This window comes from Pelobates fuscus, chromosome 2, assembly GCF_036172605.1.
Source record: "Pelobates fuscus isolate aPelFus1 chromosome 2, aPelFus1.pri, whole genome shotgun sequence".
NCBI lineage: Eukaryota > Metazoa > Chordata > Amphibia > Anura > Pelobatidae > Pelobates > Pelobates fuscus.
The window spans coordinates 48,567,868-48,583,066 of record NC_086318.1 but is presented as its reverse complement, the minus strand read 5'-3'; the positions used below and the strand labels follow the sequence as shown (position 1 = coordinate 48,583,066).

At 39.2% G+C, this 15,199-nt stretch overlaps 1 protein-coding gene across 1 annotated transcript in view; it reads right to left on the bottom strand.

The window, feature by feature from the left end:
- Positions 1-15,199, bottom strand: part of SMC6 (structural maintenance of chromosomes 6) — a 109,918-nt gene that overhangs the window by 45,924 nt on the left and 48,795 nt on the right. Inside the window, exons 13-17 of the mRNA XM_063442137.1 lie at positions 14,466-14,630; positions 12,957-13,135; positions 9,912-10,113; positions 7,440-7,554; positions 5,106-5,266 (exon numbers count right to left, since the gene is read on the bottom strand). Coding sequence (XP_063298207.1) covers positions 5,106-5,266; positions 7,440-7,554; positions 9,912-10,113; positions 12,957-13,135; positions 14,466-14,630 — 822 coding nt within the window. The remainder of the gene's footprint in view (positions 1-5,105; positions 5,267-7,439; positions 7,555-9,911; positions 10,114-12,956; positions 13,136-14,465; positions 14,631-15,199) is intronic.

Here is a 15,199-nt window from a genome sequence, read left to right as displayed (position 1 = left end):
CCTATAGCTTTGATTAACGTGGATATGAAGATCTATGCGGCCATAATTGCTGACAGAATTAAGACATTATTGCGACATTGATACATCCAGATCAGATAGGGTTTGTCCCGGGTAGGCAAGCATCAAACAATACTAGAAGAATAATTGACACTCTAGACTGGGCCAACAAACACCGGATTCCTTTACTGGCCCTGTCATTAGATGCCGAAAAAGCATTTGACAGGGTCGGGTGGGGTTATCTCAGCGAACTTCTTATTGCGTTTGGGTTCACTGGCTGGATACATGACACCATTATGGCTCTGTATTCTTCCCCCACTGCGAGAACGGTGGGACCAAATATTACAGCAGGGTGGTTTGCACTTAAAAACGGCACACGACAAGGATGTCCTCTCTCCCCCCTGCTGTATATCTTGTCTATTGAGCCTTTAGCAATCAATATTAGGAATAATCCTTTGATCCAAGGTGTCCATACGAACTTGATGGACGTTAAAATATCATTATACGCGGATGATGCGTTACTCACTCTTACATCCCCAGAGTCTTCTTTAAAATTTCTAATGATCGAAATTAATAAATATTCTACAATCTCGAATTTTAAGCTAAATATAACCAAATCCACAGTAATGTATGTGAATATGAACAACGATCTGGTTAATACTTTAGCCCACTTCTATAAATTCATATGGACAGACTCGGAATTAAATTATCTAGGACTATATATAACTGCCAAAGTGACAGCTATAATGGAGAGGAATATACTGTTCTTTATGAGAAATATGAATCTCAAACTAAAAAGATGGAAAAATTTAGAAACTTCCTGGCAAGGTAAAATAAATATTATTAATGCGTATATATTGCCTAAATGGCTATACTTATTCTCTATGATTCCACTCAAAGTCCCTGGGCCTTGGTTGGCTATGATTCAATCCAGTTTCAATAATTTTATCTGGAATAATAAAAAACCTAGAATTGCTCAAAAGATATTAACTAAAAAACTGTCTAAAGGAGGTTTAAACTTTCCTAGTATTACCTACAGTTATCATGCTAATATTATTAGACATATCTACCTCCTTCAGGACCCTGAGCAGGTCTTAGAACCATGGTATATTATTGAATCTGAAATGGTCCAAACAGACAGACTGCAACACTCGATGTGGATAGTTACAAAGAACTCTCTAATGAATTTGTTTAAGAACTCAACGATACTATTCCAAATTTTAGAAGAGTGGTTAGTAATTAAGAAAAAATTAGCCCTAGGAAATATGATACCCAAGTCATGTACAATAGACATACTGCAAATCCTTATAGAAGATCTTTCTTTAAAGAACTGGGCTAACGCTGATAGAATAAAGTTTTCACAAATTATGCAAGGAGATAATATTTTGCCATTTCAGAGCATTATTGATATTTTCCACATTCCATGCAGGGAAATTTTTACTTATCTGCGGATAAAAAACTATATTCATAAAAATGTGCTCAAATCGTCTTCTATCTATGCGAAAAAGTTGGAAGTTATATTTAAGTCTCAATCCATTAAAAAGAGCATGTCTGTTGCCTTATCAATGCTTAAAGAGTCCCCCTATAGTTTGATTAAGAAGTGGGAACAAGATTTAGAACTGCAAATTTCTTTAGACGACTGGAACTCCTCTCTGAGCTGGGTGAATAAATATATCCATTGTTTGAACTTGTCGGAATGCCACTTCAAAGTTCTCTATAGATGGTATTATACACCTGCTAGACTAGTTAAAATGTTTCACTCTTCTGATCCAACCTGTTGGAGATGTGGTAGCCATTTAGGTACTTACATACATATTTGGTGGACATGTCCAGCTGTTAAGTCTCTCTGGTCTTGGGCTTTTAATATTTTTTCATCTATGACTACAAACAGAATTCCGGAGAATGCTGCTTCGGCTATCTTACATTTGAATTTGTCTTTCGATTCACAAAGAGATTTCTGTTTTGCCATTCACTCTTTAGTTGCGGTTAAAATCATTATCGCAAGACACTGGAAAGTATCTAAGCCGTTTGATAAACGACTATTGATAGATCAAATTAGGTTCCAATTATCAATGGAATATGAGATGATCAACAATGCGACTTTTACTTCTAGGAAAAAGAAATGGTATTGCGAATGGTTAGACAAATATAGTATATTATTTGGATAGTTCTCCTATGGACAGAATTTTTTTTTTTTGTAATTTAATCTATATTAGATATCTGCATAGATAGAGAAAGATGGGATAAAATTAAAACAGAAGCCAATAACCTCAGTCCAGGGAAAGGGATTTTGTTTGATAAGATGCTCTAAGGGTTTTTTTTTTTTTTTTTTTTTTTTTTTGTCGTGGTTAATCTATGTTAGTATGCTGCTATGCTGGTCTATAAGTGAATATGTGATCATTGTGTTTGATTATGTACTATGTATCATAAATTACGATAAAATTATGTATTTGTTTGATACTTGTGCATACTTGTAGATCTGTATTAGTTTCAGCATATTCGTTGTCTATGTCAAATAATAATGAAAAACTTTTTCAATAAAGATATAATTAAAAAAAAAAAAAAAAAAAGGATGTGTGTGTCTCGGCTGAATGCTTTTTACATGTGAACAGCCCAGAACTGGAATGTGAACTTGAGATGCACTTGATTTGTGGATGGCAAGCTTACTTTAAAAGGGAAAACATAAATTTTATGTAGCGGCACAAGTTCCAGATTTTGCAAAGAGCCCCAACGGGACCTGCGCGTGCAGGAGAATGCAACACTGAGGCCTATGGAGGATCCGGCAGAAGACTCCATAGCCATAGACCATGCCTACAACCATCACTAGTGACAGCTGGGAAAATAAAATTTGGCAGCAGCAGGTCTGCCTTTCATGATCAATACTTTTTAGAGGTTTTGTGAGTCTGTGCATTTTGGCCTATTCAGACCTTTTTGCTTTGTGTTTATTCCACCATAATTGAAAGGGACACTGTAGGCACCCAGGTCACTTCCACTCATTGAAGGTCTGGGTGCAGAGTCCCTATTGAACTTAGTGCTGCAATGTCAAACATTGCAATTCCAGAGAATTAGGATGCAGGAAGCCACTGAAGGAGCTTCCTGCATCCTGATGGATCTTTGGTCCGGTGGACATTCAGCATCTGATTTTTCCTCATGTGCATTAGTGCCGCTCATCGCAGGAAGAAGAAGGCGGAGCCACGACCCAGCGCCGAGGGACACCGGCGCTGGGATAAGGTAAGTAAAGTTTTTTTTGTATCCTTTTAAACACATTCTTCTACTGCACACATATTCAATAAATCATTTTTAGAGGCCTAGTAGGGCTTTCTTCTGATACCACATTTGTATGCTTAAAGAACAGTCATAAAGTTTTCAATTCTCAGTTTTTAATAATTAAATTTCATTAAATTAAAAAAAAAAAAAAAATATATATATATATATATATATAATCTGAACAACTGCTGCTCAACCCAACTTGCCTGGTGCTGAGATTTTTTTTTTTTTTTTTAACTGTAGGACTAATATTGCATGGAGTGAATTATTGTTTTAAAGCGAGCTGAGACTAATGTTAAAAGCAGTAATACAATCCAATACCCATTAACAAAAAGTATATATATATATATATATATATATTTTTTTTTTTAAAGTATAGACCTCATTATTTAATCAAAGTCATTCTCACACTTCATTAAGCTATTTCATCACCAACCCAGACAAAAAATGCTGTTAAAATTTTTTGTGTGGATTTTCATGTACATTATAATTTTCTCATGTAGACCAGATTTCTTACTAGTTATAGGATTAAATTACAAAACACACCAATTTCAGTTTTAACATTTTTACTGGTTATTTTACTGGGATCTTGTCACTTTTGGACAAAATAACTGCCCCTAACTCCACTGGCATTCATCATTTCATACCATCTGCAAAAGAAGACTGATTGGTGTACACTGGGCGGAGTGCCTGCTTGTCAGCCCTGCAGCAGTGCTGTCAGGCATCAGAGTGCTGTGACAGCTTGAGACCGTGTCCCATTTTCGGGGGAGCATGCTCTTTAATCTATTGCTGGATCTCTCAGGCTTGAGACAGTGTTCCAAAGTCAGGGGTGCATACTCTACATCTATTGCCGGATGTCTCCGGCTTGAATGTAGAGGGTCTATTGCTGGACTCACTTGGCAAGGCCTGGTTTTTAATTTACTTTAAAGGGAATCTCCAGTGCCAGGAAAAACAATCCGTTTCCCTGGCACTGCAGGTCCCCTCTCCCTCCCCCCCTCCCCAGTTGCTGAAGAGGTGAAAACCCCTTCACTCACTTACCTGAGACGCTCGCCGATGTCCCTCGGCGGTGGTTTCTGCTCGCCGCCGCTGCTCCTCCTCACGTCAGCCGGTGGGCGAGACTGATCCCGCCAATGCCACGCACACACACACACTAGAGCTCTCCATAGGAAAGCATTGAAAATGCTTTACTATGGGGAATTGAGCGATGCTGGAGGTCCTCACAGAATACCTGTGCTATAGACACGGAAGTGCCCTCTTAGTGGCTGTCTAGTAGACAGCCACTAGAGGAGTTAACCCTGCAAGGTAATTATTGCAGTTTAAAAAAAAAAATTGCAATAATTACACTTGCAGGGTTAAGGGTAGTGGGAGTTGGCACCCAGACCACTCCAATGGGCAGAAGTGGTCTGGGTGCCTGGAGTGTCCCTTTAACATGTCGACATACAGAGTACTTTGATAGTCAAGAAATACTAAAGTCACAATGAGTTAATCACACGCCACTCTCCGCAAACAGGATGCTGCACAAGGAAAATATTGTACAAATAAGACAAGGGATGCTTGCACGCAGCCTTTGGTATAAATGGCACGGTGTCTAATCTTAGCCCTGTAACTCACAATTAATTATAAGCCATACAAGCTTTGTCAATTAAAGAGTTCCAGAAAACTAAGGAAACCCTAGTCACTCATAAGGAGAGCCAAGATAGACGGTGCCTGCTTTAGGGTAAAGTCAAACCACAGTGAGAAAGTTCTCTTCTGAGGACCTACATAGACTGGAAGTGTATCTCACAAATATGATCAAAGATCCATGACAATGAGTATCAGCAAAAACACCTTAATTCACCAACCTTATTTCCACTTCTACATCTCCACTCAACAATTTTGCTCTGTTGTATTCAGATGAATAGTAGCGGTTTGTAAAAACCTGGTCTCCTTCGCCAGTGAAGGCTTCTCTGCAGTTTCTTGGAGGTGCTCTTCTCTGCATTACTTCTCGAGCCTCACTGTTATTCTAGAAGAAGCGTGCCGCAAACAAAAAAATAAACAGTAATCAGAAGGCCAATGAGTAAATAAAAGCAATTATTAATTACAAAGATAAATGTAACATAAATGTTAATTTCTGTACAGCAATGAACTGAAGAATACATACACTGATCAGCCACAATGTTAAAACCACCTCCCTCATATCATGTAGGTTCTCCTCGTGCTGCCAAAACAGCTCTGATGCATTAAGGCATAGACTCCACAAGACCGTTGAACATGTCCAGTGGTATTTGGCACCAAGACATGAGCAGCAGTAGTTTAATGGAGCCTCTATAGATTGTATAATTTTTTTTTTTTAGCACGTTCCACAGATGCTCAATCGGATTGAGATCTCGGAATTTCGAGACCAAGGTAACACTAGGAACTCTCATGTTCCTCAAACCTTTCATGAACAATTTTTGCAGTGGGGCAGGGTGCGTTATCCTGCTGAAAGAGGCCATTGGCAACAGTGAACCTTATTGTCATGATGGGATGCATATGGTCTGCAACATTCTCTAGGTAGGGGATACATGTCAAAGTAACCTCTACATAAATGCCTGGACCCAACGTTTCCCAGCAGAACATTGCCTAGAGAACAAAATCCGTCCGCTGGTCTACCTTCTTCCCATAGTGCATCTTGTTGATATCGCTTCCCAAGGTAAACAGCAAACACACACCAGGCCACTCATCTGATCTAAGAAAAAACGTGATTCATCAGACCAGGCAACCTTCTTCCATTGCTCTATGGTCCAGTTCTGGTCTGTGGCTACTCAGATCCATGCACAGCAAACGGTGATGCACTGTATGTTCTGATGCCTTTCTATCATAACCAGCATTAAGTTCTTCAGCAATTTGAGCTACAGTAGCTTTTCTGTGTGATCGAACCAGAGAGGCTAGCTTTCACTCAGCACATGCATCAATGAGCCTGGGGCGCACACAAACCGAATGCCAGTTCACTAGTTGTCCTTCCTTGCATCACTTTTGGTAACTACTAACCAATGAATACCAGGAACATGCCAAAAGGCTTGACAGGTGCCATTGTAACAATATAATCAATGTTAGTCACTTCACCGGTCAGTGGTTTTAAAGCGGCTGATCAGTGTAAGCTTGCTTGCTGTAGGGTCTTTTCTGGATTTTGGTGACAATGTGTTGATATTGCTAGATTAATTCCTGACTAAATCTCCTTAAGGTAGGTGGGTCCAGTGACAAAGTTCGCTGAACACTTCTTGAAGCTACAAAAAGTTGAAAGAAAAACACCCCAAACCACTGACTGATACAAGACTGATACATGTAACCAAAACAGTTAAAGAGCTTATAGAAGCAAAAACAATAAATGTATGCGTCTATGAACGTATTAATATATCAAGAAAAACAAAAATCTGCGTACATAAAAACAGCAATACTACAACAGATGTATCACTGGGGGTCCCTCTCACATTTGCCAGAGTGTTATCACTCTTTACAGCTCACAAGTGGAGTGATAACACCCAGAGAGCCTGGGTTGAGAAGGCTCTGGCAAATGTGAGTGGGACACCCAGAAATACATATTTCACTCTATATCTTGAAATTAGATGGTCTGCAATTTGGTTATATTTTGATTAGCAGATTATGTTTCTAATATGACTACCTGTTAATTACAATGCTGAGCACTACTTGTCTTTTTGTATTCACTGAAGACTGAGGGCTACAAACTAACAGGGAGAGATCACAATGGAACAGCCTCTAGTTTAATTATTGTGCAAAACCATTAAACATTCCCAGAGAAAAAGCAAGATGGTAATAACATGTGTTAAAGTAATACATAGAAACCAGAAAACAAATGAACCTCCAGAAATAAGACAATGCAGCACATGACATCATTAACAAGTGAACCTGAAGGGAATAGAAGAGAAAGGGAAAAGTTGCTAAAATCTTTGCCTTGGCAAATGGTACAAGGACAGTGTTGCATTCAGAGATGGATACAATTTTCGTCACTTTTTAAGGCACATTTTGCACCCTAAATTTGGAGGCACTGTTCCAGTAACGTGGTTGTTATTAGAAGATTATAGAAGCAGAGTTAATTGCTATCCCAGCACCTTCTAAAGAAGTACCAAGGATGCTAACAAATTCTAAAAATGGCAGATTTCAAGTAAGAATATTTTTTTACCATTCGTTTTACATACTTTAATTAACAAGACTGTCTCGATGCCTCTCATATCAATCAAGCAATTGGCAACTACAGGATTATCAATTTCCAATGCGGTCAGTACTGTTGGGTAGTTGGGATGAAAAACAGCTCTAGAAAAAAAAAATTACAAAAATTAATGACAATGTTACTGTGAAAATAAAGTCGCTCATAAAAGCTTCCCAACCAGCAGACATAGCAAGCTCATGTAAATATGCACTCATTATCCCAATACGTTTAAAATTGTCAAGTAGTGACAAAAAAAAAAACACATTTTGAAGCAGCTCTCACACAGGTAATGGAGTAACCTGAAGTGTATTTTTTTTATTTTGAAATTGATTTTCCAGTTAGTCATGTTTTAAATGGTCAAAAGGGTTACTCTAAGCACTGAATCAATTTTGTTTTATAAATTATACATGTGAACTGTAAAAACTTCTGCAGCTTTAAGATGGTTGTCTAAAGTAGTCAAAAAGGCAGCAAGGATGTCAAGATCATGAACTTGTATTGGTCAGTTTGTTTGAAAACACGCAGCATACCCCCTACATAGACACAAAGAGATTATGCTTCTTAGACAGCCTCTTTAAAGTCAGCAGATAACCGATCTTGCTATAGAAAAGTACATTTATAAAAATATAATTCAGATGCTAGTTTGCTGCACTGGAAGAAATACAAATAATGGTACAATCCATACTGGACAGGGCTACAGCATAACAGCTGGTCAAAAGGGTTCGAATCTTCTATAACCCATCCCAAAGAGGAGCTTATTCATTGATGGGAGCCTGAAAGTCTACCTAGTTACTCAGTAAACTCGAATTTTACACCAAAACTGCCGAATCAGAAACATTTTCCAACTCTCCAATTCGGGCATGGTCCTCAAAGAGACTTGATACTGGCCTGATCACAGTCAAAATGCTTTCACATACACATCTTATATTTTGCAATTTGTGTAAGGATTCAGTGTTTATTTTGAAATATATATGATCGAGAAATATACAAATATTTTGAAGACATACTACTTTAAAACAGAGACAATAACGTTGGTGTCTACAGAAGCCAAATAGGAATAAATTGAATTGATGTTAAGTAAATATACAAAGAAACACATATTTTGTATAGTTCATCTATTAATGTTTTCAAGCAATGGCCTCGATTCCGTTCTGTTGGCCAGAAACTGCCAAAAAAAAAAAATCAACTGGCTTTGTCAAATAATTTTATTCATGGACTTAATGTCAGCAGAACCCAATAAACTGGTCAGTTGCTCGATAAATATCATCGGATAAATCAACTCTGGAAACATTTATAGGCCTTCTGTAATGAATAACCTTTTTCATCATTAAAATAGAAATAAATGAAAACAAATAAAACCCACAAAAAAAAAAACCAAAACGCTTGTAGGGGGTCAAAACATCCACCATGACCACAAACGCCATGCCATGAGTGGGGGAATGTCCACTTGACATTGAGTAGAGAGTGGCTGCTAACTACCCATGGTTTTAAAATTAGAGCCCCACCTGCCACTCAGGAGTGAGAATTGGGGAGAATATACCCCCCTCACTTTATTATTTAATTGGAGCCCCACTGTGGGGGCATGAAAGAGGGAATTGCTATGCTCCACACTTCCGATTATTTGGTACTAAGCAGCAATAACTGCCAAGTTGCTAGCCTTTTATGCTATTTAGAGAGCACTGAGTCACCAAATCCGATAATTTTAAGGCAAAATATTTTTTTTTTCACAAATTCCTTTTATGTGAAGTGATTTTATCAGCTCCCGACAAGACTTACAGCTGCAATGTAAATACAGAAACAAATCCTGCCTAAGCCCTACAGTAAAGGAAAATATTGTACAGCAAATGCTGATGCCAATCATTGATTATGGGGATGTATTATATGCACCTGCACCGCAAGCCCACCTTAATAAACTTAAAACATTGTATAACTTGTTCTGCCGCTTTGTGTTACAATGTAATTACAGGACCCACTATTGTGACATGCTAAAAGAACTAAACTGGCTGTCGCTGGAATCCAGGCGCACCCTTCCGATCCAGTAGCAGCACTTTATTTAGTCTACCTCAATACAAAAAGAAAGCGGCTTGATCCTCCTTTTCTTACAGAGCACCGCAATTATGGAACGACCTCTTGCACACTCTTTCAAATCTTCCCCAGGCCTAAAATCCTTTCAAAGATCCCTCTCTACATATCTCAAAACAGAATGCACCGGTCATGGTTAAATATATATTTCCTACCTGTTCTATATATTTTGTATATATTGTGTATTCATATTGTTTTTGTACCCTATTGTAACAATGCAATGTTTTGAGGACCCAGGACATACTTGAAAACGAGAGAACTCTCAATGTATCTTTCCTGTTAAAATATTTTATAATAAATAAATAAATTATGGCCAATGTTAGGAATTGCAGGAAAAACACACAGTCTCCTGTATTTTCTTAGACGTGACTGGAAAACTCACCGCTTTTCAACATTGTAAATTTCATTAACAAATTCGTTGACAATTATTTGAGGCCTCTGACCATGGGTGAACGTTTTGGACATTAGAAGCTGCAGTGTTCTTTCATCCTTGTGGTTATCACAACAGAACGCAAGGAGCAGACCCTTTAAGCAACTTTCAACTGCAAGAGCAAGATCTGGGTCTTTGAGATGAATGCAGGCACCTAAAAGGTACAAAAAAGAGAAATTAATATGGCAAACATTCAGTAACAACTATTGTTTTTAAACATTTTATGCTTCCTGAATATAGCAGAATATTGACAAGACACACTAAAAAGCTCCATAATTATATTCAACAAAAATAACAGATGATATACGAAATATCAGTAGTTATGTTGAGAAACATGAAGCTGCTCTGAGCAAACACATTATATATTTGAACACAAAAGAGTTAAAATGTGCATGCTCCAGATATATTTAAAGATGAAGGAATTATATTCTTCAGATGAGTCTGTGGCCCTAACAAAAATAGCCAAACAATCCAAACTATCAAAGCAATTCCTGATCCAGTAGAAGAAAAACTGCCAGGTTGACTCATGGTCAAGAAGAGGAAAAACAATCTAGTGATTAAGGTGCAGGCAGGCACCTCTCACAGATCCCCCGTCTCTCTGCCCTTGTCTGCTCTCACAGATCCGTCTCTCTGCCCTTGTCTGCTCTCACAGATCCGTCTCTCTGCCCTTGTCTGCTCTCACAGATCCGTCTCTCTGCCCTTGTCTGCTCTCACAGATCCGTCTCTCTGCCCTTGTCTGCTCTCACAGATCCGTCTCTCTGCCCTTGTCTGCTCTCACAGATCAGTCTCTCTGCCCTTGTCTGCTCTCACAGATCCCCGTCTCTCTGCCCTTGTCTGCTCTCACAGATCCCCGTCTCTCTGCCCTTGTCTGCTCTCACAGATCCCCGTCTCTCTGCACTTGTCTGCTTTCACAGATCCCTGTATCTGCCCTAACTAATCACAGTCTTGCTGCTTAGAATTGCAACAATAAGGGGGGACATCTCTAATTGCAAAATGACATGGAGCTTTCATTAAACTTCTAGTAATCACCGTGTAAATGCTATGTGCTCAGACATAAATTCCATTTGTCCTATACAAGACACTACATATAACAGGAGTTTGTGAAAGAAGTCTAAGCAAATATATTAAAATGACTGGTAGAGTTACTTACTGGTCTGTAGGGCCATCATTAATATTGATTGGGCAATGGTCAAGAATTTGGTGGGGCCCCCTGACATCCAATCACGCTCTCCACTTCCCAACGCAGTAGCGGAACCATATTCCCATGCTTGCAGAGTTGTATTTAGCACTGAGCTGTGTTTGTGTGTTTGAATGGAAGCATGTTTTTGTATGGAGTATGTTTGTGTAAATGTAGGGGTGTGTTTGTATGTTGTGTTGGTTTTTGAATGCAAGCATGCATCTATGTGTAGTTTTTTTTTTTTATGCTTTTTGGTGTTTAACACAAAGGTGTGTTTGTATGTATTGTTGACGTTTCAATGCAGGACTGTGTTTGTATGTAGTGATGGAAGGTTGAATGCAGGGGTGTACTTGTGTGTAGTGTTGACGATTTGAATGATGAGATGTATGCACATCTGACACTCACACTAACACACATGCAGATACAGACTGACGCACTAATACATACAGACACAACCTGACACACATACGGAGACATATATACAAACACTGACACACATGCAGATACACAGAAAAACACTGACTATATACAGATGCACACACAGGTACAGGTACACAGGTATACAGGTACACACACTGACAACATACGCACACACAGGTACAGGTACACAGGTATACAGGTACACACACTGACAACATACAGACACGCAGATACAGATACACACAGACCACATAGAGAAACATATCTACTAAATACAGATACACACATACACCCTGACAGACATACACACAGAATTGGTGACACAGACAGACACACAGAAATGGTGACACAGACAGACACACAGAAATGGTGACACAGACAGACACACAGAAATGGTGACACAGACAGACACACAGAAATGGTGACACAGACAGACACACAGAAATGGTGACACAGACAGACACACAGAAATGGTGACACAGACACACAGAAATGGTGACACACACAGACATCCTGAAAGACATACTCACACAAATACTGACACATGCAAATTTTACATTTATAAAGCCACCCTACAGCCCTACCTTATGGGTTCAGGAGGGGGGTTCCCTGGGGTCCAGTGGCAGACTGAGGTAGTTGGGAGAGTGAGGCTCTGGCACTCCAGCTCCCTCCTGACGGCCTTCTCCTCAATCCTGCGCGGTTTCACTCTATCTGGGAAGAAGTGACTCATGGCAGTCACTTCCTCCCAGCCTGCTGCCGTAAAACAAGGGGCCCAGTCACGCTTAAAGGACCACTATAGGCACCCAAACCACTTCAGCTTAATGAAGTGGTCTGGGTGCCTGATCCAGCTAGGGTTAACCCCCCCCCCCCCCCCCTTTTTTATAAACATAGCAGTTTCAGAGAAACTGCTATGTTTACACTGAGGGTTAATCCAGCCTCTAGTGGCTGTCTCATTGACCGCCACTAGAGGCGCTTGCGTGCTTCTCACTGTGAAAATCACAGTGAGAAGATGCCAGTGTCCATAGGAAAGCATTGTAATGCTTTCCTATGAACTGTCTGAATGCGCGTGCGGCTCCTGCCGCACATGCGCATTCAGCCGATGACGTTGCTAGGAAGGAGGAGAGGAGGAGGAAAGCTCCCCGCCCGGCGCTGGAGAAAGGTAAGATTTGAACCCCTTCCTCTCTCCAGAGCCAGGCGGGAGGGGGACCCTAAGGGTGGTGACAGCGGGGCCCATGGGGTAGCTGCCCAGTTTGTCCCGCTTTAAAAACGGCCCTGCTGGTCTGGTCAGAGAACATTGTAAAAACACAGCGAATTCAGATACCTTATTTTAAACCATTTTTTTTCTGCAGATTTCTAATGTGCGGTCTAAATTGTGCAAAACAAAAAATTCATCAAACTACCCAATGGTCCAACTGGTTTCTTTAGGAACCGTCCTTGATTATAAGCATCATTAATTGCTTGAAGAAGGGATGGCATATTCTGTCCAAACCTCTTCAACCGATCAGTTTTGCTGTCCTGCAACTCCCTCAGCTGCCTTTTTTGTTGTTCCATCTTATGTTTCATGTCACGCTCTTCATTACTGTGAAGATCAAAACAATATAAGTGTATCAAAAACAATTAACATAAGGCAAATTCACAATTGTATTATAAAAAGCAATAGCAACTTAAAGCAACACTCTAAGGATAAAAATGAACATACTATAAACCTTAGATTTTCTTTGGTTGTCAGGGCCTCCCATAAAATAAAAACAAAGCTTTTAAAAAGTCACAAGTTATCCAGTAGCAGGATGAACTCCGCTGGGCCAAATCCTCCATCGAGACTATCTTGATCCCATCCAATGCTTCGTTCTCCTATGGAAGAATGGGGACCTATGGCTCATGTGTGGCAGGTTCTGCACTCTGCCATTTGCATGCTTCTCATACAAAGGCTTTGACTCCAATGCTTCACTATGATTTACACTGCAAGGACAGGGTCTATGCACCAGACAGTTGTTAGAGAATATAAATACATATTTCCATTACAGGTGGCCTAGACGATGAGGTAAACCTTAAACCTTAAATCCAAATAAATGTTACTAAGTAGTTTATTTTTAAAAAATTAATAAATATCAATTTATTAGGAGTAATAATTTCTTATTTTCTTTGTTTCAAAAAGTTGACATTCTATGAAATCCAGCACTAAACTTAAACCGGCACTCTATGCACAAAAAAAACACTACAGCTCAGTTTAAGTTGTTACGGTACAGAGTCTGTGCATGCGGTTACACCTTTTAATAAATTAATGGGAGCTCTCCACGGCACCCAGACAGACTGCCCACTCCTCAGTGGCCTTGATAATGTGGAGTTTACACTTTTGCATTATCCAAGTCAATTATGCCCAACTGAAAATACACTTTTGCTATGTTAACAAAGGTCGAGAATGTTGGGGCGATTAAGAACTGCACTGAGTTCTAGGGGTTATTTTAAACTTGGATCAGCACTTCCTATAAAAGGCTTCATGATTCTGGATAAGGATCTTGACTTATTGCCTTCTGACACATACATACTGCACACTCCAAAATCGGGGTGTTACAAGACACAGAATACATGACTATCACAGCAAGCTCATGTCAAACTGACCATACCATCATGCAGATATAACAGGGTTTCAGAATAGCATTATAATGTAAGTAAAAATGCTAACAGCTGTTTGTTGTACAATGTTTATAATATGCTACATCTTACTCTCTTTCATACTCCTAAAATAAAATATGGAGCTAACTGCTCATTTCTGTATTCAAATGAACCCACCATATGAGCAGAAGAAGACTATGCTGAATTACAGATATTTTGCCTGGAAATTATTAAAGCGAGACACACAGACACAAAACAAAAACAAACCTCCAATAAAACTAACCAGGTGAACCTACTATAATCGCGTGCGTTCCTCCTTGTATCTATAAATAGCTTGCTGAAATTGATCGATCTGCTGATTGGTGGTCATTTCTTGGTCCTGAAGAGCCTTCAGTTTCTCTTTTAACTCTGCAATTTCTCTCATTCGTGCCATGTTCTCATCTTCAGATGTATTATCAGCACTAAATGCAAAAACAGAAAATGAAATATGTATAACAATACAAGAACCAAACAAGTCATTGCTACACACCCCAGGCTCTCCCGTACTTTTCTAGGAGACGGTGCACGGTGGCTATTCACCTCACAAGGAAACCCCTAACCACTGCAGAAAAGAAGGCTTCTTCGAGGTGTTCTTAATTTTACTTCCAATGTAGAAGAAACCGTATGATGAGGCCTCATATGGAATCTGGCACACTGGATTATTTTGTCTTCCTTTTCACAAAACTATTTTTGAGTTTATTAATAATCCCTGATGCTTTGATAGCATTATGGCTGTGAGAGTATAATGGGAGATGTAGAGCATAATACCAATAACAGGTGCAGGAGTTAAATGAATGTGGTATAATGGTCATTAAAGGAAATTAATGGTCATTAATTAATTGGAGCTTTTGCAAGATGATTTTAGATTCACTACCATGAATGCATATTTTTATTGGGGTATACCTATCCAAAAAAAAAATTGTTTATTTTTTGATTTAGGAAGTGAAGTGTCCCTTTAAATACTTTATTAACTTACAGTAGAGCAGTAGCT